The 26,649-nt window shown below is 41.3% G+C and overlaps 1 protein-coding gene across 1 annotated transcript in view; it reads right to left on the bottom strand.

Annotated features, from left to right (window-relative positions):
- ell (elongation factor RNA polymerase II) overlaps positions 1 to 26,649 on the bottom strand; it is a 136,424-nt gene that overhangs the window by 47,736 nt on the left and 62,039 nt on the right. The window contains exons 3-4 of the mRNA XM_072244570.1: positions 5,961 to 6,082; positions 3,352 to 3,515 (exon numbers count right to left, since the gene is read on the bottom strand). Coding sequence (XP_072100671.1) covers positions 3,352 to 3,515; positions 5,961 to 6,082 — 286 coding nt within the window. The remainder of the gene's footprint in view (positions 1 to 3,351; positions 3,516 to 5,960; positions 6,083 to 26,649) is intronic.

The raw sequence follows: 26,649 nt of genomic DNA, 5'->3' as shown, positions 1-26,649 counted from the left end.
CAGTGAGATGGAGGAACTGAGCGAAATACATGTTAGCAGGGAAGTGGTGTTAGGTAAATTGAAGGGATTAAAGGCAGATAAATCCCCAGGGCCAGATGGTCTGCATCCCAGAGTGCTTAAGGAAGTAGCCCAAGAAATAGTGGATGCATTAGTGATAATTTTTCAAACCTCGTTAGATTCTGGACTAGTTCCTGAGGATTGGAGGGTGGCTAATGTAACCCCACTTTTTAAAAAAGGAGGGAGAGAGAAACTGGGGAATTATAGACTGGTTAGCCTAATGTCGGTGGTGGGGAAACTGCTAGAGTCAGTTATCAAAGGTGATAACAGCACATTTGGAAAGCGGTGAAATCATCGGACAAAGTCAGCATGGATCTGTGAAAGGAAAATCATGTCTGACGAATCTCATAGAATTTTTTGAGGATGTAACTAGTAGAGTGGATAGGGGAGAACCAGTGGATGTGGTATATTTGGATTTTCAAAAGGCTTTTGACAAGGTCCCACACAGGAGATTAGTGTGCAAACTTAAAGCACACGGTATTAGGGGTAAGGTATTGATGTGGATAGAGAATTGGTTGGCAGACAGGAAGCAAAGAGTGGGAATAAACGGGACCTTTTCAGAATGGCAGGCAGTGACTAGTGGGGTACCACAAGGCTCAGTGCTGGGACCCCAGTTGTTTACAATATATATTAATGACTTGGATGAGGGAATTAAATGCAGCATCTCCAAGTTTGCGGATGACACGAAGCTGGGCGGCAGTGTTAGCTGTGAGGAAGATGCTAAGAGGATGCAGGGTGACTTGGATAGGTTGAATGAGTGGGCAAATTCATGGCAGATGCAATTTAATGTGGATAAATGTGAAGTTATCCACTTTGGTGGCAAAAATAGGAAAACAGATTATTATCTGAATGGTGGCCGATTAGGAAAAGGGGAGGTGCAACGAGACCTGGGTGTCATTATACACCAGTCATTGAAAGTGAGCATGCAGGTACAGCAGGCGGTGAAAAAGGCGAATGGTATGCTGGCATTTATAGCGAGAGGATTCGAGTACAGGAGCAGGGAGGTACTACCGCAGTTGTACAAGGCCTTGGTGAGACCACACCTGGAGTATTGTGTGCAGTTTTGGTCCCCTAATCCGAGGAAAGACATCCTTGCCATAGAGGGAGTACAAAGAAGGTTCACCAGATTGATTCCTGGGATGGCAGGACTTTCATATGAAGAAAGACTGGATGAACTAGGCTTGTACCCGTTGGAATTTAGAAGATTGAGGGGGGATCTGATTGAAACGTATAAAATCCTAAAGGGATTGGACAGGCTAGATGCAGGAAGATTGTTCCCGATGTTGGGGAAGTCCAGAACGAGGGGTCACAGTTTGAGGATAAAGGGGAAGCCTTTTAGGACTGAGATTAGGAAAAACTTCTTCACACAGAGAGTGGTGAATCTGTGGAATTCTCTGCCACAGGAAACAGTTGAGGCCGGTTCATTGGCTATATTTAAGAGGGAATTAGATATGGCCCTTGTGGCTACGGGGATCAGGGGGTATGGAGGGAAGGCTGGTGCAGGGTTCTGAGTTGGATGATCAGCCATGATCATAATAAATGGCGGTGCAGGCTCGAAGGGCCGAATGGCCTACTCCTGCACCTATTTTCTATGTTTCTATGACCCACTGAGTTCTTCCAAGAAGATTATCTGTTGCTCCTGATTTCATGATCTGCATCTCCTGTGGGCTGATTATGGTATGTATGCTCACTTACACATTGTAGAATACACTCAACTGTCAAGAACAGGAATGACCCACTGCCCTGTTTGACACACATTACCCCATATGATAAAAATAATTTATCCAACATCTGTTGGGATTCCGCTTTCTGACATGGTAATGTGGAACTTCTACAAATGCAAATTAAGCGTGACATGTAGATAGTGCTTCTGCATAGCTCAATCAATTATGTTTGTGTTTAATGATGTTTAATGAGTTTAACATCTTCAAGGGCCTCACAGCTGGAAGCAGAGTCACCTATGTTTGAATAACAAAACAAAGGGACAACACAAAGCTAGAACTGGCAAGACAGACTCTTCAGGTTTTAAGATTGGAATTGGAAAGCAGGGGAAAGCCCCAGCAGGGATTTGAAAACAAGAGTGGGAATTTTAATTGTGAAGCTAGAGCTTTAATCAGAATGTAGTAGTGATGTGAATAGTTATTCAAAGACAGGAAGCAATTCCAATCTCACTGCCACAGTTACAGAAAAAGGAAATTCCAACTTCTATTTAAAAGACAAAGTGGTTTCACATCAGATATGATACTCATACTCCCCTTTCCTGCTGTAGCAAATGCACCAACGTACATATACCAGATACCAGCAGAACCCTGCTGCCACTTCCCGTGTTTAATCTATAGCAGTACTTTACTCCTCGAGAGCTGCATGCCCTCTGGCATGACTCATCACTACAAGGGGGATCTCTTCGCTGCCACCTTTAAGCCAAATTTTATTGTTGCACTTACTAGTGCAAAATCCTTTCAAAGTAATTATTATGCAAGTAATATGGTTATCTGTTTGATTCCATGAAGGAATTATTAGCAAACTATTACCCTCTTAAGATGAACTTTGCAGCTTCCTCCTGACCAGCCAGGGAAAAAAAATATGAGCATCGTTCAATGAAAATCATTTATATTCGAATTGTATGCATGTGTGATGACTGTTACAAATCAGTGATAGACTAACACATTACAGAGATGGTTAAGCTTTGGTCCAGGAGACTTGAATATATCCCTCACTTAAAATTTGCCTACATCTAAGCAAATAAACAATGTTTCACTTTAGGTGGCAGCTACTAGTTACAAGGAACTAAAATAAGCTTTCACATATAATAAATTGCACTTATTAAAATAAAATGTTTTTTTTATTGGTAATGGAATACTTTGTTTGGTAACAGCTGTGTTTTCAAAAAGAATAAAGCTCCTTCTGCACGGTTCCATCAAACACTTATTTCCAGGGTAGAGGGTTACATACATAATCAAGCTAACCATATGCCTTCCCAACAACTTGCATTATTCTAAATTCACACAACTGCCAGCCTCTGACATTTAAGATTTTTGCCTTCTCCTATACAATCAGCTTAACACCAGGTAAAATAAATATAATTAGGGAATATTGTCATCTCCAGGAAGAGGCAAAAGGATGGATATTGTTTGTGCATAGCTTTCAGAAGAGTGCCTGAAAACAACAATATCCAGTAGCCACCACTTGAACTGTGAAATGTGACTGGGAGAACACTATGAAGAAGCCTTAAAACTTGCTCGTCACAAAACAAAGCAGTGGACAGGATTAGTGACAGATCCAGGATATTCCTACCTCTGATTGGACCTCCGGGTTTAATAACTATTGCTCCCCGGCTTCGAGTCTCCTCTTCTGCTTGAGTCATACGTTCCCTGGTCATTTGGTATGAGTCATCAGTTGCACACACAGTGATTTTATCCTGTATGCCTCCAAGACAGTCCAACTGCACATTCCCAGACCTGTCAGGAAATAAATGAAGAATAAACTCAGGCGTACTTTTAAATGTGAAAAAGCAAGCACAGGATGGAAGCCATAATAATCGGCAGGTCAGGGAACTGCCAGGCCATTGTACAGCCTGCTGGAACCCTGTGCGTTAAGTGGAGTACCTGAACCAGAAGAACAGAAGGAAGAAGACTCATCTCCAAGTGCAATGAATTTGCTCAGAGCCAAAAAACAATGAAACGTTAGGACTAGCCATGTAGTAGGTGAATCAAGCTTTACCAAATTTCACAAGTATAGCCTATTGGGCAATTGTAGAATAATTTATTTGGGATTTTACTCCAACAATGCCTTTATCTGGGCAATGAGTACGTGGTTAATACAACTCTTAAGAGAATTTTAAATTCAAGCAATTAAATATATTTTAGAAATTAGAGAATGGTACTTCTGAGAATATTAGATTGTTGCAAAACACTTGATCCACTAATATTTGCTAAAGGAGGAAAATGCCACAATTACCTAAATTGGTATGTGTGCAACTGCAGGCCCACTCAATGCCGCTGACTCTTAACTGCCTGAGGTTCAGGGTCAATTAAACATACACATTAAATAGTGACATTACCAGTGACATACAAATCCCTTGAATTAGTAAGTGAAAATACGATGTCAAAGACTCGGCTGTTTCCAAACCGAGACAGGGAAGATGATATTAAGTGAAATTAAGGAACTGGGGAAAGCAACCAACAGGACCATATTGACCTACTGAAACCAAGAACTTGCCTTGGAAATCAGCTGCCGAGTTTTGTACCATTTTAGTTCTCACAAATAAATTGTCCGATAACATATTGAAATAATGTGGTACTAGGAAACTTATTTGTGAAAACTAAAACAGTGTAAAGCTCAATACTTGATTTCCAAGATGAGTTCTTGGTTTCAATAGTCCAATGTGGTCCACTGGCACACAAAATCCCCACAGGAAATGGGCACCAGTCTAGGAATGCTGATCTAGAGGCATGCAAAACAGTAACTTACCCAAAGGCTAGAAGTAAATAGGAATCAGATAACAAAGCTCCTCTGTGTCATACAAGTTTTCGTAATATTGAGCACCATGATAATGGAGGCTACCTTAGCTCACCCTTCTCTACTGGGCATCTCTATATGCACCATCTTCGCTCTTTCCTTCCTTTCAAAATTATATGGCCTCATTGCGCAATCACCTTGCAAGGGGTCATTGGGTCAAATTTAAATCATTCCCCCCAAATCATACATTTTGCCACTTAGTTAAAATAGTGAACTGAAAAATGTATGAGTAATGTGAAACACTGAATTGTTGAAAAACCCAGCCTGATTATTAGTGTACTTTACAGAGGAAAACTGGCCTTCCACAAGTCTAGTCCACAGGTAAAATCAGATTTAAACTCTAAACAGCACAGCAAGCTCCTCTAATGCTTCAAAATCATTGTGAGAGCATCTTCTAAAAAAGAATGCAAAAAGGTTCAAGCTGGTGGTTCACTATCACAATCTACTTAAGAAAAATTAGAGATGGATAACAACTGCTGGCAGCTAGCAGGGCTAACATCACACAAATCAATCAAAAACTTCTGCAGATTGATACACCAGCCATGGATCTGACTACTGCATTAAGGAAATACTCTTCACTGGATGAGACACTGAACCAAGATTCTGTGGCAGAATTCATAGACCTTAGAGTAATCCCGTACAAATCAATCAATATTCTTCCTTAAATTAAGACTTTAAAAAACATATCAATTATCACCAACTTCAATTGCTCTCTCAGAAAGCTGTGAAGTGCCTTATAACACCTTTGATATTCTTCACTGGATCTACATACTAAACAAGAAAAACTGAGTTTTCACTAGGGAAGTTCCAGGTGACAATAATCACACAATGCTTCCATTACAGAGTCAGTAGGTGATGGTTGGTGGAAGGTCTGAGGACAGCTTTAAAGGCTGGGAATTAACTATAAATTGTGCTGGGTTGTATTTGAAATTCCAGCTCTGAATGTGCACCTGGGTCATTGCCAAGAAGCCTGATCATTAAACAGAATGTGATTTTCGACCTCCACTTACTAAATTGTAAATCACTTTAAAGCCAAATTGCCCATCCCCATCCCTATCCCTTCAAGATTTCCCACAGTAAGACCATATTCACAAACCCTAATGTCTTCTTTCCAATAGGGAATTTCATTCAAACGCATGAAGCAGCAGCAGGGCAACAGAATAGCACACATAGCAGAGTTGGTGGCTCATGGAGCTTCAAGATCAATTCTAACCTCTGGAGTATTCATGTAGAGTTTGTGATAGAGTGAGGAATGTGAGCAACTGGTCTGACGTGCAAACACTGCCTAAAGAAAAAGATTCGGTTAAAATGCCTGTTCTGTGAATTCTTGATTTAAGATTTAATGTGCCCACTCAGAAACTGCAAGTGCAACTGAGTTAACTTACCTGGATTGGTACTGCTGAATACAGTCAAAACTGCATTGAGGATTATCCCTTCCAACACTGCAGAGGTAAAACGTGAATGTCCGCACATCATTCGGGCTATCTGCCCTTGGAATGGTGATTTGCTGCAGAATAGAAATTAAGTTTCTTTAAAAAAATAACAAACATATTCCAGAAACATCCAACATTCCTGAATGCAGCACAGAGCAGAAAACAAAATTCTACAAATTTAAACCATGTGAAACTAAATCAAATCAAGATTTATCCTCTCAGCTTGAACTGCCTTCATCTTACCTGGAAATGTATTTAGACCACATTTTCAAGCTCAATCTAAACTGACAATTCACAGTGAGACTGAAGGTATGGTGCTTAGTAGTAAGTGCTGTCTGATATGACATCAAAATAAAGCTCATGATTAGATCTAAATGAAAAATTAAATGGCTCCCTTCACCCTTAGGCAAATACCACTAATACCTGAATCATAGGCAATTCTGCTCATTATTAACTACATCTTATTATGATGGTTTGCAAGTAGAGTAGTGCAGTCGACAGTGAGCACCCAATAATGGCTAGGGCAGCACAAACAGTAAAAATTTTATTTACACATGAGAATAAATATTTGGTACCACTTCAAGTGATCTCCTGATGTTAGATGCCAATGTCTGCACTTTCAGTATTGTGCACTACAGAACTGGGGAAATGCTAATGTTCTTAAAATTATCCATTGATTTCTGTACATCAAATATAACTAGGATAGGGCTCAGCATTTAATATGATGCCCACTATATGGATGATAAAATAGCAAAATTGAGAAACAGTGATGGCAAGGAATGGAATGAAAAGTAAAGTTTTTTTAAAAGTAGAAGTTGTACAACCAGAACAAAAGGAGAAACTCCTACCACAGCTTACCTTCAGAACTTTGGGTTGCACACACCAAGAGTGCACTTCAGTGGAAAAAGTATTTCAGGAAATCTCTAAAAGCAATTCCAGCAGTATGGAATGTTGGAAGTTCTTAGCAAAAAACATGTAGCTAAATTTAGCTGCATATTTCCATATATTTGACTTGCTGTCTGATAACACTAGTGAAGAATGCACGTACTGCCTGATCCACATCTCTCAAATGCCTCCTGCCCATCACAGCAGTACCATTATGTAAAACAATCTAATGGCTAACAGCCCACACACTGCAGCAGAATGCACAAGCTTTTGGTAAAATTGGTTTGGGAAGAAACACTGGAAAAAGGAGTTAGCAAAGATTTGCTAACTGTAAATTTGTCTGACTAGATTTAATATTATTTGAAGTAGCAAGTAGATTGATGAAAATCACAATGTAGAAAATATTCTGAAAGCATTTGACCATGCCTGACCTTAAAATGAGCAAAACTGAGGGCCATGGAATAAGGGAATAACGATAAAAGAAATCCTATAGGCAAAAAATTCAATTATAAACAAGTCAGTCTTCCAACAGTGGTGGACAAACTACTGGAAAGGATTCTTAGGGACAGGATTTATGAGCATTTCTAGAAGTACATTCTTCGGGTCAGTCAACATGACTCTGTGAAGGGCAGGTCATGCCTCACAAACCTAACTGAGTTTCCGAGATGACAAAACAAATTGAAGGTAGAGCAGTGGATGTGGTGTATATGGATTTTAGCAAGACTCTTGCTAAGGTTCCCCATAGTAGGCTTGTCCAGAAAGTTGCAAGACATAGAGGGAGTCTTGGTTGCATGGATTCTGAATTGGCTTGCCCACAGAAGACAGAGTGGGGTGGTAGATGAAGGCCAGTGACTAGCAATGTTATACAGTATCTGTTCTGGGGTCCCTCCTCTTGGTGATTATTATAAATTACTTGGATGAGGAAGTGGAGGGGCTGGTTAGTAAATTTGTAGATGACATAAAGGTTGGAGGTAACAACTGAAGTAGGTTACAGGACATAGAGAGGATGCCACCTTGGGTGGAGAAGTTCAATCCAGAAAAGTGTGAAAGATCAAACTTGAAGGCAGAGCACAGGGTTTATTGAATTGACTTTATTACTTATACCCTTCACACACACACACACACACACACACACACACACGAGTAAAAATCTTTATGTTACATCTCCGTCTAAATGTGAAATTAATAGTAATTTGTAATAAATAGTATGTACAATGATGTACATGCATTCTTCACTAGTCAATATCCATCAGCATGAATTAAATCAGTCTGATGGCCTGGTGGAAGAAGCTGTCCTGAAGCCTGCTGGTCCTGGCTTTCATGCTGCGGTAGCGTTTGCTGGATGGTAGCAGCTGGAACAGTTTGTGGTTGGGGTGACTCAGGTCCCCTAAGATCCTTTGGGCCTTTTATACACACCTGTCTCTGTAAATATCCTGAAATGTGTGAAGTTCACATCCACAGATACGCTGGGCTGTCCGCACCACTCTGCAGAGTCCTGCGATTGAGGGAAGTACAGTTCCAATACCAGGCAGTGATGCAGCCAGTCAAGCTGCTCTCATTTGTGCCCTTGTAGAAAGACCTTAGGATTTGGGGACCCATACCAAACTTCTTCAACCGTCTGAGGTGGAAGAGGTATTGTGTTTTTTTCCACTACATAGCCGGTATGTACAGACCACATGAGATCCTTGATAAGTAATGTGTATGCCGAGGAACTTAAAGCTGTTCACCCTCTCAATACCCTTAAAAAGTAAGACCATATATTTTGGGTATATATCTCAAGAATGGTTGAAAAGAGACAAATACTTAATGAATATACTGCTGGTGGCTGGTAAAAAGACCCTTACCAGGAAATGGTTATCACAGGAGAGCCCAACTTTAAATGTATGGATGAAAATTACAATGGACATTTACAAAATGGAGAAGATAACAGTATCTGTTAATCATAAGTTGGAACAATTTAATTCATACTGGGAAAAATGGTTTAAATACATAACACCTCCTAGGCCTGATTTTATTCTCACAAGTCAATGAATATGTTGTAAAAAAAAGATCACTCCCTACTTTGTACATAGTTTTCTTCTTTTGATTGTTCTTTCTTTCCTCTCCTTTCTATAAGTGTATACCTCAGATAGATATTATGTGGAGATTTGTGACAAATATGACTATATGATATATATGTAAAGTATCTGAAATACATCTTATGGAAAGTTTTGTTTGATGATGAACTTCAATAAAAAATAAATTACAAAAAAACTGTTCATCCTCTCAACCCCAGATCCATTCATGTCAATAGGGGTTAGCCTGTCTCCACTCCTCCTGTAGTCCACAATCAGCTCCTTTATTCTTGCGAAATTGATGAAGGTTGTTTTCTTGACACTACTGTGTCAGGGTGATGACTTCTTCTCTGTAGGCTGCCTTGTTATTATTTGAGATTAGGCTAATTAATGTAGTATCATCAGCAAATTTAACTAGCAGATCGGAGCTGAGGGTGGCGACACAGTCACGGGTATACAGGGAGCAAAGGAGGGGGCTTAGGACACAGCCATGAAGGGCACCTGTGTTGAGAGTCAGAGGGGTAGAGGTGAGGGAGCCCACTCTTACCACCTGCTGGCGATCTGACAGGAAGTCCAGGATCCAGCTGCACAAGGCAGGGTGAAGGTTGAGGTCTCTGAAATTCTTGTCAAGCCTGGAGGGAATTATAGTGCTGAATGCTGAACTGTAGTCCAAGAACAGCATTCTCACATAAGCATCTTTCTTCTCCAGATGTGTAAGGACAGGGTTTAGAGCTGTGGCTATTGCGTCATCTGTTGATCAGCTGTGTTGGTAGGCGAATTGTAAGGGATCCAGTGTGGGTGGTAGCATGCTGCAGATGTAGTCCTTGGCCAGCCTCTCAAGGCATTTGCTTATTGAGGCGTGTGTGCGACAGGGCGCCAGTCGTTCCAGACACGTTACCTTGGTCTTTTTAGGTACAGGGACAAGCAGGAGGGCACTTTACACTGGGAGAGGGAAAGATTAAAAATGCCTGTAAATACACCTGCCAGTTGTGCCGCACACATCCTGAGTACCCGCCCTGGGATGGCATCCAGTCCCTCAGTCTTGCAACTATCCACTCGTTGGAAACACCTGCGTACTTCAGCCTCAGAGATGACCAAGGTGCAGGTTCTCCTCGGGGGCTCAGTGTTGGTGATATTGAACTGAGCGTAAAAAAGATTTACCTCATCTGGGAAAGAGGCAGCAATGTTGGCAGCACCATTGCACTCAGCTTTGAAGTCTGCGATTGTCAAAAGCTGTGTGTGTGGCTGGTGGAGGGTTGTGCCTTGATCTTGTCCCTGCACTGTCGTTTTGCTGCCTTGATGACTTTGCGCAGATCCTAGCTGCATTTCTTGAGCTCCTGCTAATTACCGGTAATGAAAGCTCTGTCTCACACGGATCCAGGGTTTCTGATTTGGGTAGACCCTGATCAATTTCTGGGGGACAACATCCTCGATGCAGCTTTGGATAAAGCTTGTGACTCCATCTGTGACCTCTGAGACAGCCCCATCACGAAAGACATTCCAGTTGATGTCACTAAAGCAGTCCTGTAGCATGGAGACTGATTGGTCGGACCAACAGTGGACAGTTTTAACTATGAACAAGAGAAAACCTGCAGATGCTGGAAATCCAAGCAACCGAGTTTTAACTATGGCCACCTCATTTCAGCTTCTGTCTGTACATCGGCAGAAGCAAGATGGAGGAGTGACTCGACTTTCCAAATGGCAGGTGGAGGAGTGCTTTGTAAGCATTACAGAAGGGACAGTAGCAGTGGTCAAGTATACTATCTCCCCGTGTGCTCACTTGGATGCGTTAACAAAACTTTGGAGAGACTTCAGACAGTGACGCACTATTAAAGTCACCGGCGACGATGAAGGCAGCCTCTGGGTGTGCAGTCTTCAGGGTGCTGATGGTCTCAAAAAGTTCCATCCATGGCAGGATTCTTAGCAGTCTGGAGGAACAGAGGGATCTTGGGGGCCCTCAAAGTTGTTGAGCAAATTGATAGGGTGGTCAAGAATGCATATGGTGTACCTTCATTATTTGGCAGGATTGAGTTTAAGAGCCACAAGGTTATGTTGCAGCACTATAAAATTCTGATCAGACCACACAGAGTATCGTGTTCGGTTCTGGAAGCTGGAACAGGAAGCTTTGAAATGGTGTAGAAGAGATTCAGCAGGATGTTGCCTGGATTAGGGGACATATCTTACATGGGAACATTGGAGTGACAGAGGATGAGCGGTGAGTTGATAGAGGTGTAAAAGATTATAAGGGGCACAGACCGAGTGGATAGCCAATACCTTTTCCCCCAGAGCTGCAATGGCCAATACCAGAAGACACGTATTTAAGATGAGTGGAGGAAAGTTTAGGGAAGTTGTGAGAGGAACTTTATTTTTTACACTGAAAGTGGTGGATGCCTGGAATGCACTGCTGGCAGTGGTGGTAGAGACTGATACAAAGAGGATATTTAAAACTCTTAGACAGGCACATGGTTGTAAGAAAAATGGAGAGTTATGGGCGCTGGAGGAAGGATCAGTTAGATAGATTATGGAGGGGCTCAAGTTGTTTCGTACTGTTTTATGTTTAAATAGTCAGGATCTAACAGACAGGGCTCCTCTCAGTGCCAGCCAAGCAATATCTTAGTGAGCTCTGGTGATGAGACATTCTGTCAAATGATTTTGACAGTATGCTTAGGAAGTCATCCCTTAAGGTCCATTGTATAGTTCTTCCGCAAAACCTGTAGGCAGTTCCATGTCAACCACTGCCTGATGGACATGTGGTCAAAGATGTTTTTCTGAAGGAACTTTTCTCTAATGGTAGTACTGCAAATTCCGACTGAACGGGCTTGGCATAAGGCTGCAGCGCACAATGACATTCGGTGATTGTGCACTTGGGTTCTGTGCATATCATGTTACAGCTTCACACAAAGGTGGACATCATGATGAGGGTAACGTTGGGTAATGTTTCTCCTCACATTTTCCAGAGACTAGAGGCATTGTGACCCACCACCTTGGACCCGCCAATGAAACAAAAGTGGCTCAGGTGATGGGCCACACCTGCACCATGTACAGCAACAGCAAGAGCACCCTGTACTTGATGACAGGATTCTTGTCTGTCTTCAGGAGTCAGTGCTGCCTCTATGCTTCCAATTTGTCTCACTGCTTTGGTCAAATTTTTTCAGTGTAATCTTCTCTTTAAGACAGAACTTCAGTACATTGGACAGTCAGACTGTGCTGAAAAGAAAGATGATTGATCAGGCTAATTCCCAAAGAATTGCAAAGAAAGCATGTGACTCTGGCCCCCAAGGTCAGTTCAAACAGGGCACAAATACTCTGGAACTGAGTAGAAGGTGATAACCTCATCCATGTTAAGTAAAGCTTTGTTCCAAAAGCCCCTATAATCTGGCATCATCACTCATTTTATGCCCATGCGCTTGGAAAAGGATTTTACACAATGCACTAAGGAAGGAGAAGGGCAACCTTTCCCACTCATTAATTTGGACTGCACAGTGAATGGCGGCGAAAATCAGCTAGATTCAATTCCTGACCTGCATCACACCCCTTCCTCAAGCACAGTCCCTTGACATAAGACGACCAGAAAAGTCGCCACAACCCTATCCCACGCATAGGTGATGGTATTCCTGAGCAGCAGAGGCTATTAATTACTTTCTTGGCAGCTGGAGCACAGGATTCCCAACCCCAAGATTGATGGTATTGGTCCATGGTATAAGAAAGGTTGGGAACCCTCAGTCTAGGTGGATCACCTGTCCCTCAATAGGCTTGATTTTAATGGCAATGACCTTGGACAAGATCCTGTAATCCACACTCAATATCTTCCTTTTTGTGCTCCCTTCTCTTCTTCTCCGCACTTGTTTAAAACTCTTTCAATTCTTACAATATCACCAAGTTTAATTACATCAGACTTATTTGAGCTATTCTATGATTTGCAAGTTGAATTTGTTCTGCATGGGAATGCAGTAAGAAGATGCTGCTCCAATCAGCCAGCTGCTTTGTCATCCAATTGATTCATAAAAGGAGTGAATTTTTTGCAGAATTTCCTAGAAGGTATTGGTTATGTGCAATGATGTCTGAAAATTAGTTAAGGACAAACAACTTGTTTTAGGCATGTTTTGAATAGCAGAGTACATTTCTTTTCCCTCCCTAAGAGGCCTGGCAATATCAATCTCTTAGCTATTGTAGTGCACATTCCCTAACCTGGTTATTTTATTTAAAGGATTAGCTACACTATTTTACTCATTATTGTAAGAAAATGCAACATGGTAAATCAACAAAAATAATTACATTCAAGGAAAGGTTTCCTGTTAAATTTCCACCTATCAAGACAAAATTGCAGAGAATATGAGTAATCCCATACAGGTTATAATGTGTAATGATGCCCAGAGATAGTTGGATCACTGCTCAACTTGGCTGCCTTGAAAGATGTGATGGGAAACAGCACACGCTCACCAGATGCAAGCAACCCTATCAACTGAAACAGCAATTTTTAACCATCCACTTTATAAATACATATGAAGTGATACGACTACTGTAGGATAGAGCTGCAATTCAGTCACCCACAGTAATATTCAAATTAATTTCCAGTAAGAATACAAAATAAATTGGCAAGTAACTAGATATGGTCTGATAATGACTCAAGCAGGATGGCAAAAGCCTGCTTGGGTTCACTTACAGTGCACAGCCACTGCACAAACTGCCCTACTCAGAGCAGTACTACATCACATAGACTCGCATCTCCCAGTTTACAGCTGCAGTTAACTGTAATACTTAAGAAAACTAATACATAAACACCTGATCAAATCATAGTAAGCAATATGCAAAATAAAGTCACCAGCTTTCCTTCAATTCTGTTTCTCGACACCAGCTTTAATAAAGTATACCTTTTCCCAGAAAGTGGAAGGAGGCGGGAAGACATTTCACAAGGCAGAAACTTACTGTAATAAAAATGTTGTCATGTTCCTCTGAGTATAATATCAACATCAAGCGAAAACTGGAGTTTCTGCAGTTCTCTTAACCTTTTGAGTACTGAACTGGCTCCAAACTAATTAAACAACTGCTCCTGAGATAGTGACTTTCTAAGTGCACAATATACAGGTGAGGAAATTATACCAAATTGAAAAGCCAAAACTAAAATACATGAACTGTTTCTGATTTCTACTAATGAATAACATTTCCTAGCTCAGTTATTTTTAGGAAACTGATAGAAACTCATTTCACAATTTATCAGATCTTGTCTGGACAGAGGAAACATAAGACACTGCAAATGCAGCAATCTGGGGGACAAACAATCTGTTGGAGGATATCAGCCAGTCAAGCAGCATCTGTGGGAGCAAAGGAATTTTTGATATTTCAGACTGAATCCCTGCGCCAGTTCTGATGCATGGTTTTGACTTAAAGGTTAACAATTCCTTTCCTCCCATAGATGTTGCTTGATCTGCTCAGTTCCTCCAGCAGATTGTTTGGACAGAATCTCAATTTTATTATCTGTTTTAGTGTTACCTAACAAATACTTTACAGCTTTAAGGGATTTGTTTTTTTAACTGCAGTATAATAGTAGGAAGAGTCACAAGCAACAGCTGAGGACAGCAGTGAGTATCTGGTTGAACGAGATGTCAACTCAGAGAAAATGAATGCCCTCGACATCAAGGCAACACTTGGCTGAATGCAGTATCTAGGGACCCTTGAAAAGTTGAAGTTAATCAATAAAGGAAAAATATCCCAATGGTTATAGAGTCGTAACTAGCGAAAAGGAAGATGGCTATGGCTGATGGAGTTCAATCACCCCAGCCATGGGTTTATAGATGCTTTTCATCGTGTCTCAGGTCTAGCCAGCTTCAGCTGCTTCATCAATGACCTTCCTTCCATCACAAAATCAAAAGTGGGGACATCTGTTGACAAGCATATAACATTCAATTCCATGTGTAACTCCTCGGACATTGAAACAGTCCATGCTTACCTGCAGCAAGACACAGACATCATTACGGCAAGCAAATGTTTCAACACTAATCTTTGATGTTCAATGGCATTGCTGCTGCTGTTGTCTGCTGTCATATCCTCATTGATTCATGGCACCCTATAGATAGTGTGGTGATTGAACTCCATCAGCCATAGCCATTTTCCTTTCTGCTAGTCACGACTCTATAACCATTGGGATGTTTTCCCCTACACAGATATCACTGCTGCCCAGTCAGGTTCAAACTGAAGACTATCCACCTCGAAGTCCAGTGCTGATGCCATGACATCACTGGCCAGCCCAGTGGCACTACCATCACTGAAACTCACACCATCGACATCAAAGATAACAGCACTGTCCAGAAATTCAATTGGACCAGTCGAAAAATACTGAGCTTTCAAGAGTTGGTCAGAGATTGGGTAACCCTTCAGTTTGCCTTATCTTCTGATATCTAAAAGCATTTCAGATATGGAGAAGATGGCGGCGCAACGCAGCTCATAGCGGCCACTCAGGTGGTGATGTCCGTTATTTGTCAAGTAGGGTGCCGTGCACGATCCTGATTTGAAGGAGACGGACATGAGAGCACGGAGGAACATCTGGTGAAATTTCTGAAATGCCTGCTTTGCTGCTGCTGCTACTGTGTGGTCCGGAATCTCCGGAGGAGAAGGCCCCGAGTCCTCGGCTTTGCTTGTTGCTCGGTGGCCAGGGCGGTGTCAAAGCACTCGGCAGAGGATGCTGCTCGGAGAGGCTGTGTCGGGGGGGGCTGGTCGGAGGCTCTAAGTTTTTGGACGGATTCAAGAGTCCGCTGCGGTCGGGTGCTTCCAATGGTGCTGCATCGGCAAGTTGGCGGAGCTTGGAGGTTCATGGGAGGGAGAGTTTCTCCCTTCTGCCACCTGCGGGAGATGATGAGTCTATCGGGACTTTGAGGCTTTTTTTTTACTCTGCCCATGGTCTGCTCTTTACCAAATTATGGTATGCTTTGCACTGTTGTATCTATATGTTATAAGTATGTGGTTTTATTAGCTTTGGTCTTGGTTTGTCCTGTGTTTTCTTGTGATATCATTCTGGAGGAACATATCATTTTTTAATGAATGCATTTCTAAATGACAATAAATGAGGACCGAGTGTCCTCATAATCTAATATAATCTAATTTCCACCATCTTTGCAGAGCAAAATATGATGGAATACCTGCCATTTGCCTGAAGGACCGCAAGATCCAACAGTGGATAGTAAAAACCACCAAGATCATAAGGGTCTCCCTCCCCCCTATTTGTGCCAGTTACCAGAAGCATTATACATGAAGGGCCCAAAACATTTTTGAAGACCTCTACCACCCATAATCACAATTTCTCTGACTGACTACCATCAGGAAGGAGGTAAAGGAACATTAGGACTAGGACTGCCAAACTGGAAACAGCTCTTCTCAGACTGCGAGACTAATGAATACCCTGCCACCACTGAGGACAGCGAGCTGTTTACTGTTTACCCGTGGTGTGCACTACTATCATATTTTATTAATCTGTTTGTGCTGTGTGCAATACATGTTTTGTGGGTAAACTGTGGTCTGGAGGAATGCTGTTTCATTTGGTTGCATACATGTAGTCAGCTGACAATAAACTTGAACTGAGTTCCAAAAACACTCAGATCAGAGGAAGCAACTCCCATAACTAGTACCCCATTAACACTAAATATTCATTCACCCATTAGAAGATCAGTGTCTGCAAATTGCAAATTACAAAATGCACTGCAGTTACTTTCCTAAGCGAACCTTCCTTGGTGGTAGGGGTCCCAACTTCTGACCCCTACCACCAAGGAGGATAAGTGTTTTAGGTGTATGGGAACATCATCTGAACATTTCCTTCTCAGTTACATAAGCCCAGAAACAACACGTAGGGTTACAAGTCCTGGAACTGCTGCTGCCCAATAGCCTAATAGGAACACGTGCATATTGAGGACAACAGCAGTTCAAAAAGGTGGCATTTTTCAACTGGCAATAAACACTGGATTTCCAGTGCCTTTCAAATTCTACCCAAAAACATTGACTTTTTAACGTTCCATGGGTTTGGGCTGGATGATAACTTAAAAGGTCCATTGCATCTAAATAAATTTCTCAATTAATGTCATCAATTTTACAGCTGAACACCCGGTCACACAAACTGTCGAAGAGCAACAGTGCCTATTTCTGACCAACATCTTAAAGGGACAAAATTCAAAAGCCAATCACTCACTCTTTTCGATTACTTACTGAAGGAGTAAAAATGAATAAGACATAATTAAAAGAAATTTAAACACATTTAAAGAAAAGTAATTTAAAATCTACTGTACTGACTCCTCAGACAATTTGCTATCTCGGCTGGACACTAATGGTTCTGTTAGCTATGCTCAATTGTAATTACGTCATGGAACTCACATGGTTGCTAAAATGGACTGAGTAATTCCATCTCCAGCACAGGCAGAACAAAAAAAGCCTCATCACTTCAGGTGAGGGTCTTGGTCCAAAACGTGACTGTTTACTCTTTTCCATAGATGCTGCCTGGCCTGCAGAGTTTCTCCAGCATTTTGTATGTTGCTTTCATCACTTCCATATCCAGTTACTCCAAAAAAAATATGCACATGCTGATGAAGGAGGGCACTATATCAGTCGACTACGGAACCTATCCTATGCGCCAAAACAGTCTGCCAATATTTATCTCTCACTCATTGCTAGCTTCTTTGAAGTGCAGTAATACCCGTTACTCCAAAGATTGAGTAGTACATATGGTAGCATTAGTTAAAAATCAACATATAATGCTGTCATTATTGCATCTGTGTTTGTGGGAGCTTGCTTCTTGCAAATCGGTTGCAATGTCTCAAACTGCAACAGTAAATAGATTTCAAAAACACTTAATTGACTGCAAATCATCTTGAGATGTGTCTTGTCATGAAGTACTTGCAATTAGAGGTAAACAACCAGTAAAATCCTAATCATAAACAAAAGAGATCCTGCAAATGCTGGAAATAATCATTATTCTAATCACTACAATTTAGTAACACGACCACCTTGACCATTTTGCACTAAATGGAATGTATTTTTATTGTCCTATTTATGTTTTCCTGTAAAAATTATGAGTAATTTGTTTCATTTATTTTTTTCTTGTGACTGCTTATATTCAGCTATGTTCAAAAGTTCATTGAATGTAGCATACAGCTCTGAGATTCATCTTCTCCAGGTAGCCATGGAACAAAGGAAACCATGGAAAGTCCACAGGACACAGAAGCAGAACCAGGCTATTCAGCCCATTGAGTCTATTCTGCCATTCCGTCATGGCCAATCCTGGATCCCACTCAACCCCATACACCTGCCTTCTGGCCACATCCTTTGACGCACCGCCCAATCAGGAAACTATAAACTTCTGCTTTAAATAAATACACGGACTTGGCCTCCACTGCAGTCTGTGGCACACCATTCCATACATTAACTTCTCTCTGGCTAAAAAAAAATCCTCCTTATCTCTGCCCTAAAAAGTGACCCCTCAGTTTTGAGGCTGTGTCCTCTAGTTCTGGATACCCCCACCATAGGAAACATACTCTCTACATCCACCTAGTCCTTTCAACATTCAGAAGGTTTCAATGAGACCGCCCCCCCCCCGCATTCTTCTAAAATTCCAGTGAGTACAGGCCCAAAGCTGCCAAATGCTCCTCAGATGATAACCCCTTCATTCCTGAAATCATGCTCATGAACCTCCTCTGGACACTCCCCAATGACAACACATCTTTTCTGAGATATGGGGCCCAAAACTGCTGACAATACTCCAAGTGCAGCCTGGCTAGTGTCTTATAAAGCCTCAACATTATCTCCTTGCTTTTATATTCTAATCCCCATGAAATGAATGCCAACACTGCATTTGCCTTCTTTACATAGACTCAACCTGTTAATTAACCTTCTGGGAGTCTGGTACGAGGACTCCCAAGTCCCTCTGCACATTTGATATTTGAATTCCCCCCCCCCCTATTTAGATAATGGTCTGCATTTTTGCTCCATTTACCAAAGTGCATTATCATACATGCGCCAACGCTATATTCCGTCTGCCATATTTTTACCTATTCTTCCAATCTGTTCACCTTTCTGCAATTGCATTGCATCCTCAGCACTACCTACCCCTCCACCTATGTTCGTATCATCTGCAAACTTTGTCACAAAGCCATCAATTCCATTATCTAACTCACAGCCAAACAATGTTAAAAAAAAAGTGGTCCTAATACTGACCCCTGAGGAACACCACTAGTCACTCACAGCCAAACAGAAAAGGCCCCCTTTATTCTCACTCGCTGCCTTCTGCCTGTCAGCCATTCCTCTATCCATGCCAGTATCTTTCCTGCAACACCAGAGTTGTTCAAAGAGAAACAGCACGCCCCACAAAAAACTAACAAAATGCAACAAGAATATTGACTCTCAACACCCCTCCCCACACAAAATTATGAGAAAGAACAGGCGAAAACGTAGAATATAAAAATCATAAGACTGAAAAAGTAGCTGGGATGTGTTGGCAAATAAGCTTTTCATTGCTTCTGTGCATATAACAAACTCGACTTTGAATTTCATGAAGGTTCACCATAGTGACACTTGAGATGGCAGAACTGTCACCTGAAGACAGGCCTGCATTCACATAAAAATTAGAAAAAAAATTATTGAAACAAACTGCTCCTCGTTCCACATTCATACAAACTGTGATATAGCTTTGGGGACAAACAGTCTGGTAACATATACTGACTGAGGGACATACAAAGAATAACTTGTACCCAAAGAGAAAACATCCAGCATTAACACCTCTTCACCGAGTCTGTTAAGTACTACGCTAATGTATGGAACTTAATAAAGGCATTAATTGCACACATGTTCAAGCTGAAAATGTTCTTTTAAAATATGTAAATCACAAGCAGCTTTCGAAGATCCAGATAACGACTCTGGTTTTCTGGTAAATGTCAGCTGAGTACTTGTTCAAATTTATTACACAAATAACCTCCTGAAACTGCACATCAAAAGATCTCCTGGGAACGTTGGTGCATGCAAATGAACAGGAGGGATTTTCTGAGTGCCATGTTTAGAATATACAAGGTAAGCTATTGTTTCCGATTTTATATCTGCTGATCATCACCTCAAAATTTAAACCCTAATGAAATTAAATCCTTTGCTGCCTTCTTGACTTCGCATATTGTCACGATTTCAAGCTTAGTACTTCAGAGAATGCAGCCAAGCAACCGAAAATGGCTTCATTCCAACCAATGGTTTAGTTTGAAAATATGGGTTTCACTTCAGGTCTACAGCAAAGCCCTTTCTAAAAAGCATAACTGTATGATTCTGCTAGACATCTTTCTCAAAGCCACACATACATAATCTGGAACATAAAAAATATGCAAATGCTGAATATCCAAAGCAACACACATACAAAATGCTGGAGGTACTCAGCAGGCAAAGCAGAATCTATGGAAAAGAGAAAACAGTCGACGTTTCAGGCCGAGACCCTTCATCAGGACTGTTGCAATACATAATCTAATTTCATTCCATAAGTTCTGCTGGAACAGAATATGTTATATACCATATTTGAGTTGAGAAATGTAGTATTTGCATATTCGCTAATTGTGGGAAAGCGCAGTAGCCTAGCTTCCCATAAAGGCATCTCAACTGAAATTTTTCCTCTCTGGTCCAAAAGCACAAACTGTTGATAGACCTTCCACTCTATAAATATTTCTGCAAAACTTCCAATATGCCTGGTTGGAGTGATAACAACTTCAATTCACTATTCAACAACACTTGCCAATATGCGTAACGTATGAGGCACTAAATAATTGTCCAATTGTCAACATCAGCATTTAGTGGAACTACTATGCCTGGATCACTATTATAAAATGGTGAAGCAAATGTGATGTTGGCACCAACTCTACAAACCAATGTGTCTTTTTAAAGGAAAACACTTATAAAATAATCACCATATTCTCATGAACCTCAACCTCTGCAACTGAACCAAATTCCAAAACTTTTTACAAATTACAAAGAGCAAATAAAAATCTGTATCATTCCTATGCTCACCTGCTTATTGTTTGCCCATTCCAACTACCATCACTTCCACCCCAAATACCCAGACCTTCAAAAGCTCCTGTTTAACTGAAAAATCTAAGTATCTGGGATACCCTCTGAAATGAAGCTGACTGAATCATCTAGATCAGGGGTTCCCGAACTGAGGTTCACAAATCCCTTAGTAGTATTGATTCATTGCATAAGAAGGTTGAGAACCCTTGATCTAGATGATAGTTTGGCATAAAGCTGACTTTGATATAAGCAATTCATCTCATGACTTGTCAAAGCTGTCTACAGGAATAAAATCTGCAGCATGCTGTAATATTCACTAACTGCGACATCTATGCAGCCAAACATCACCTGCACACTTTCAGCAGCAGGACATATATGAACAGGACGTACTGTTGCAAAGCACCACAGTTAATTCAACAGCATTTCCTTCCAGGCATCTCTACTGCTGGGAATACCAAATCACACTTGATCCTGATTTGGGCATACATGCTTCTTTGCACTGTTGTTATTGTTCCTTTTCATCCCTTGTGGCACATCAGGCGGCATTTTTGCTGTTTCCTTAGCATTTGCCTGTTTTTTTCTTAAACAAAGCTGAGTTGCTCGCTCCACACTCAACATGGCACGGATGGAAAGTGTGCAAGGAGCCAGCCGGATTTGAACCCAGGACTATTTGCCTTGAGATCTGGCACTGATGCCGCTACACCACCGGCCAGCTATTCTTTGCATTAAGTGACCTAATAACTTAAAAGCCACAGACACTATAACAGTCTACCACATTCATGGCTTACAAGAGTGGGCAAAAACAGTTCTACACCACAAGAACTGGTGTTTGATTTGTAGAAAACGTGAGCAGAAACTGGGCTGATTTCCTCCTGTAATCCAGATATTCTCATATATTGCTCTAGTTTACATGAGCAGTGCAGACCACAGAATAAATCTGGGAAACTGCAATTATAGCTCAGATTTCACTATTACAGGAAAGAGTAAACCTGTTTCAAATTACTCTGGATTGGAAAGTTACAAGGACAACCAGTGGCCAAGACTGTATCCCATTTGAAAGTACAATACCCAATAGAAGCTGCAAACCTATAGTCAGCAAAATGAACATAGAGCAATTCAGCAGATGATCAGGCCCTTCAGTCCACAATATTTGATGCCAATTTAAATTAATCTCATCTGCCTATATAAGCTGTATATCCCTTTATGAATGGTAGGCCATTCAACTGTTCAAGACTGCACCAACCATTTAAAACGACTATAACAGACGATTCACCTGAATGTCGTATTTCTAACTTTGTTCCCTTGATAATTACTGAGAAGCTGGGCATGTACCTGAAGGGAAAGATTAATGGCAATATAAGAGAGCAGAGGAATAGAACTAGTTGGACCCGTCTTTAATGGCAAAGACTTGAAAGGATGAATGTTTTTTTTCTGTGATTTGACCTCCTAAAAAATATTGCTACAGATTTTTCATCTTTAAAAAGCAGTTTGCATATGAAATTGTGAACAGTTTAGAAAAATCACCAGTCTGAAGGAAACAGCAACTGATTCTCCAGGTTACTGAACAAATCAGCCTATTAGTTTACACTTTTGCCCAGCAGTCTTACAACAGTTTGCATGAAGTCCACATATAAATGACCCACCAAATCAGCAAAGGGCCATTTCAGGTGACAGAACCTGCAGTTTGACACAAACAAAAGAATAATAGCCCTGCCTTTATCAACAAGCCATATGCAAAATCTTTCATTGTTAATTACTGGGGTCTCAACCTTGAACTTGCTGATTAGTAGAGAATATACTGTAATCAGACCACAATATAAAATGTTCTGCACAGCCCTTGTGACAAACAGTGATCGTAAGAGCTGCTGAGTAGGGAGCTCAGTGCTTCATTGCAGGGAAACATAATGTTATGTTTATCTGAACTGCCCATCAAGTATCATGTTTGTCTATCGCCCAGCAAATATTTACTATGGTATACTACTGTGTTTATATAATTGGAACTGTCTATGCAAATTCTTCTGTCTAAACAGTATGTTGGGACTGAGGATGACATGGTTCCCCTCAGTTACTGTGGTTTTCAAGTGACTTAAGGTCAATGTGGGAACTGAAACTCTTCCATGGATGGGTCAGGAAATGCCCGATGGTGGGTGGGTAGTTAGTTTGAGGTGGTGCAATCCATCTGTTGTTTATGCTGGGTTCCTCTGTGCGCCTGAAACATGGAATTAGGTTTTCAGTATGATCCTGAATGAGCCTGCTCCAACAAGCCCCAGGAGACAAGGTTGACATTGCATTATCTTCTGAAGAAGTTTTGAAAACAATTCTTGAATTTCTCTTTTCTCACCTGGCTTGGGATTGAGTGTCTGTTTCAGTAATCTAGCATTGGGCATGTAAATAACATCGCCTGTCCAACAAAATGATTGATTGTCGTTAAGATATCAACAATGAGAACGTTGTCCTGGGAGATGACACTAATACTGGTTCATTTATGACACTAATACTGTTCTTCCAGCAGATTTGCAGGATTTTATGGAGACAGTGCGGTATCTTTCCAGTGCCTAGAAATGCAATTTGGAGGAAATCTTCATCTGAAGAAGTTTGTACCACAAGTCTGCTGTGATCAAACACCCTGTTCCTTAGTCAAACAAAGGACGTGTCGGCCCACAGTGTTAACTGTGAATTTCATCACTGATACGTCTCTGCCTTTGCAAGGGTCTAACTCCCAAGATTTGGGAAGTGGTGCATTTCCTGTGTCTGCTGTGAGGTCGAAGGCCAGTGTCTGCAGGCTGAGTCTGTGTCTGCTGGAGGCCTGTCCTAGGGTTAAAGGACTCTGTGTGTACATGGATGGGAGGGAGGAACAGGGTTTGAATTTGTTGTTTTGTTGCTTGTGTTCTGTACTGTTCTGCCAAGCATGTGGGCACACTATGTTGGCGCCAGAAAGTGTAGCAGCACTTGCAAGGTGCCTCTGGTTGGTTGTTAAAGCAAATGATGCACTCCACTGTATGTTTCAGTGTACATGTGACAGATAAACTTGAATCTTGAACTGTGATGAACATTGGTGGAGGACATTGCAAAGCAGGAGCAGCTTGATGGAAAACCTTGCCTTGCAGAAATTCAATATAAGGCCCATCCTTTGTACACTTGAGTGAGCAAGTTAGCTACATCTTAGAGCTCGTCCTCTGACCTTGGGCAAATGCAAATGTCAGTGTCATTTCATACTGCTGATCAACTACTGACATTGAACCTGTCTAATAGAGTAGTCCTAAAACTGGAACTTGTTATGGGGGAGTTGAAATGGTGATGCATTGCAGTGAGAAAGATGGAGGCAAAAATGTTTGGCTACAACTACATTATTTGATATTAATCTTCACTGAGATTAACTCTGTTGTTAACCAGTTAGTTAGGGACCAGAGTGTGCTTAATCAGACACACCAATGTGATTATTAAGTGCTGTTGAAGTAGGCCATCAAACCAGAATTTTCAAGGACACTTAGGAATAAACATTGGTCTTTAATTCTTTCACCCTCAGGTTGTACACGGCAGTGAGCTTCGTAGCTTAATTCCTGGAGATTCCAGAAAAATTGTGTGTTTCGACTGCATTCCAACAGCTGAAAGGCTTGCCTCAAAGAACTAGTGCTGCACTGAAGGAGGAAGGAAAGCATGATATTCCTGTAAGTCACAACTCAGACCCCTCAGGACTTTCAAACTTTCAAGCATTAGGTTTCAGAAGACAGATTTAGAAATATTGAGCAAGATTAATAAGGAGTCAATTCCACTAGCAAAGCTCAGCAGAGTTAAATGTTAAGAGAAACTAAATGCCAGACATCCCACCTCTCCCGGAAGTTCCGGAAGTCTCCCGCATATTAATAGTGGTTCCCTGATGCCCGCAAATTATATACAATATCCCGGAAATCAATTTTTTCTGTGAGAGTGAGAGAGCGAGAGAAAGAGACCGCGCGCATGCACGCGTGATAGAAGAGTGTTCCAAAAAAAGAAAATATAAAACGTACGTCACCCCAGACTACCCTAAAGTGTACCCCTGCCTAATAGGGGTCAAAAATAATGACAGTGTTGCTCGCTGCACTGTTTACAACAGTGACTTTTCTATTGCCCATGGTGGGTTAAAATGTAAAAGACATGTTGAGGTGAGTTTAACAGGTGTCATTCATTCATTAGCATAGCTAACATTATTTAAACTAGCTGGCTAGCTGCTAAGGATACTCTATTACAGACATCCCACCTCTCCCGGAAGTTCTGGGAGTCTCCAGCAAATTGATGGTGCTACCTCCCTGAAATGAATTTTTGCAGGGTGGGATGCCTGAAATGCAGTCTAGCTAAGTACTGTCTAATGAAGCCCAAGGCTGCATGATATAAGCACCTGAATAGGTTCATCCAAAGCCTGTCAGTCGCATCAATAATTAATAAACTGAATGGTGAAAGCTGCAGCCCCACTAAAAATATAACATTCATGACTTTTTGACTTTTAAATTTTAAAGGCATTAGATTTTAAAATTGTCAACCTAACCTGCCATCCTAAATTCAATTTTTCATGAAACTGAACATTAAAAAGACAATATTGCAGTTGTTCTCGAAGCCTCTTTCTGTAGATACTGGCCCCGATACATATTTTACAAGTAAGAGAACTTTGGGAAAGTTACAATCACCAGAGAAGTGGCACTGAGCAAATGCTGAGAGTTGCAGACTAAAAAGTCCCTTTATCCTAAGGTCTTTGGGAGCTATTTAGAGAGGTGATTGGTCAGTGAGGTAGTTAATGTGTTGACTATAAGTTCCATTAAATTAAGAAGGGCATGGAACAACTTCTTTCAAAAATGGAAGCCAGACACAAAGGTGTAACTACAATCAGTTACCTTACATCTTAGGGGGGAAAATAGAAGTGGTTAGAACACATAACATCTAACATTACATGACAGGAACAGGCTCTTCCATCCTTAAGGTTATGTTGAACAAATAATGCACATGCTCCATATCACTCTATTCTCTACACATTCATGTGCGTATTGAACAAACTATCATATCTGGCACTTCCACCACCTCTGGCAGTATATTCCAAGCACATACCATTCTCTGGGTGAAAAAAAACTGGCTCCACATGTATCCTTTGAACTTCTCCCTTTCACCATAAATGCATGGCCTCCAGTATTAGAATTTCGACCTTGGTAAAAAGATATTGGTTGTCTACTCTATCCATGTGCCGGCTGGTGGTGTAGTGGCACCGGTACCAGACTGCAAGGTGAATGCTCCCGGATTCGAATCCGGCCGGCTCCTTGCAAGCTTTCCACCCATGCTGCGTTGAGTATTGAGCTAGCAACTTGGCCTCGTAAAAAAAGGACAGACAAATGCTAAAGAAACAGCAAGGCTGCTGCCCGATGCGCACAAGGCGCAGAGAAGAACAACAAGCAACAGCTCTATCCATGCCTCTCAGTGTTATAAACTTCCAGCAGGTCTCCCCTCAGCCTCCACTGCTCCAGAGAAAACAACCCTAGTTTGTCCAACATCTCCTTACAGGATATGTTTTCTTACCCAGACAGCATCCTGGTAGACTTCTTCTGGGTCCCTCTCCATATTCTCCACATCATTCTTCTAATGGAGCGACCAGAAGTTTATGCAATACTCCAGATGCGGCCTAGCCAGAGCTTTATATAAGTGTAACATACCTTCCTGACTCTTGAACC

This window comes from Mobula birostris, chromosome 26 (assembly GCF_030028105.1).
Source record: "Mobula birostris isolate sMobBir1 chromosome 26, sMobBir1.hap1, whole genome shotgun sequence".
NCBI classification, from domain to species: Eukaryota; Metazoa; Chordata; class Chondrichthyes; order Myliobatiformes; family Myliobatidae; genus Mobula; species Mobula birostris.
Note: the sequence above shows the minus strand (reverse complement) of the source record. Positions and strands in the feature narration are given on the sequence as shown.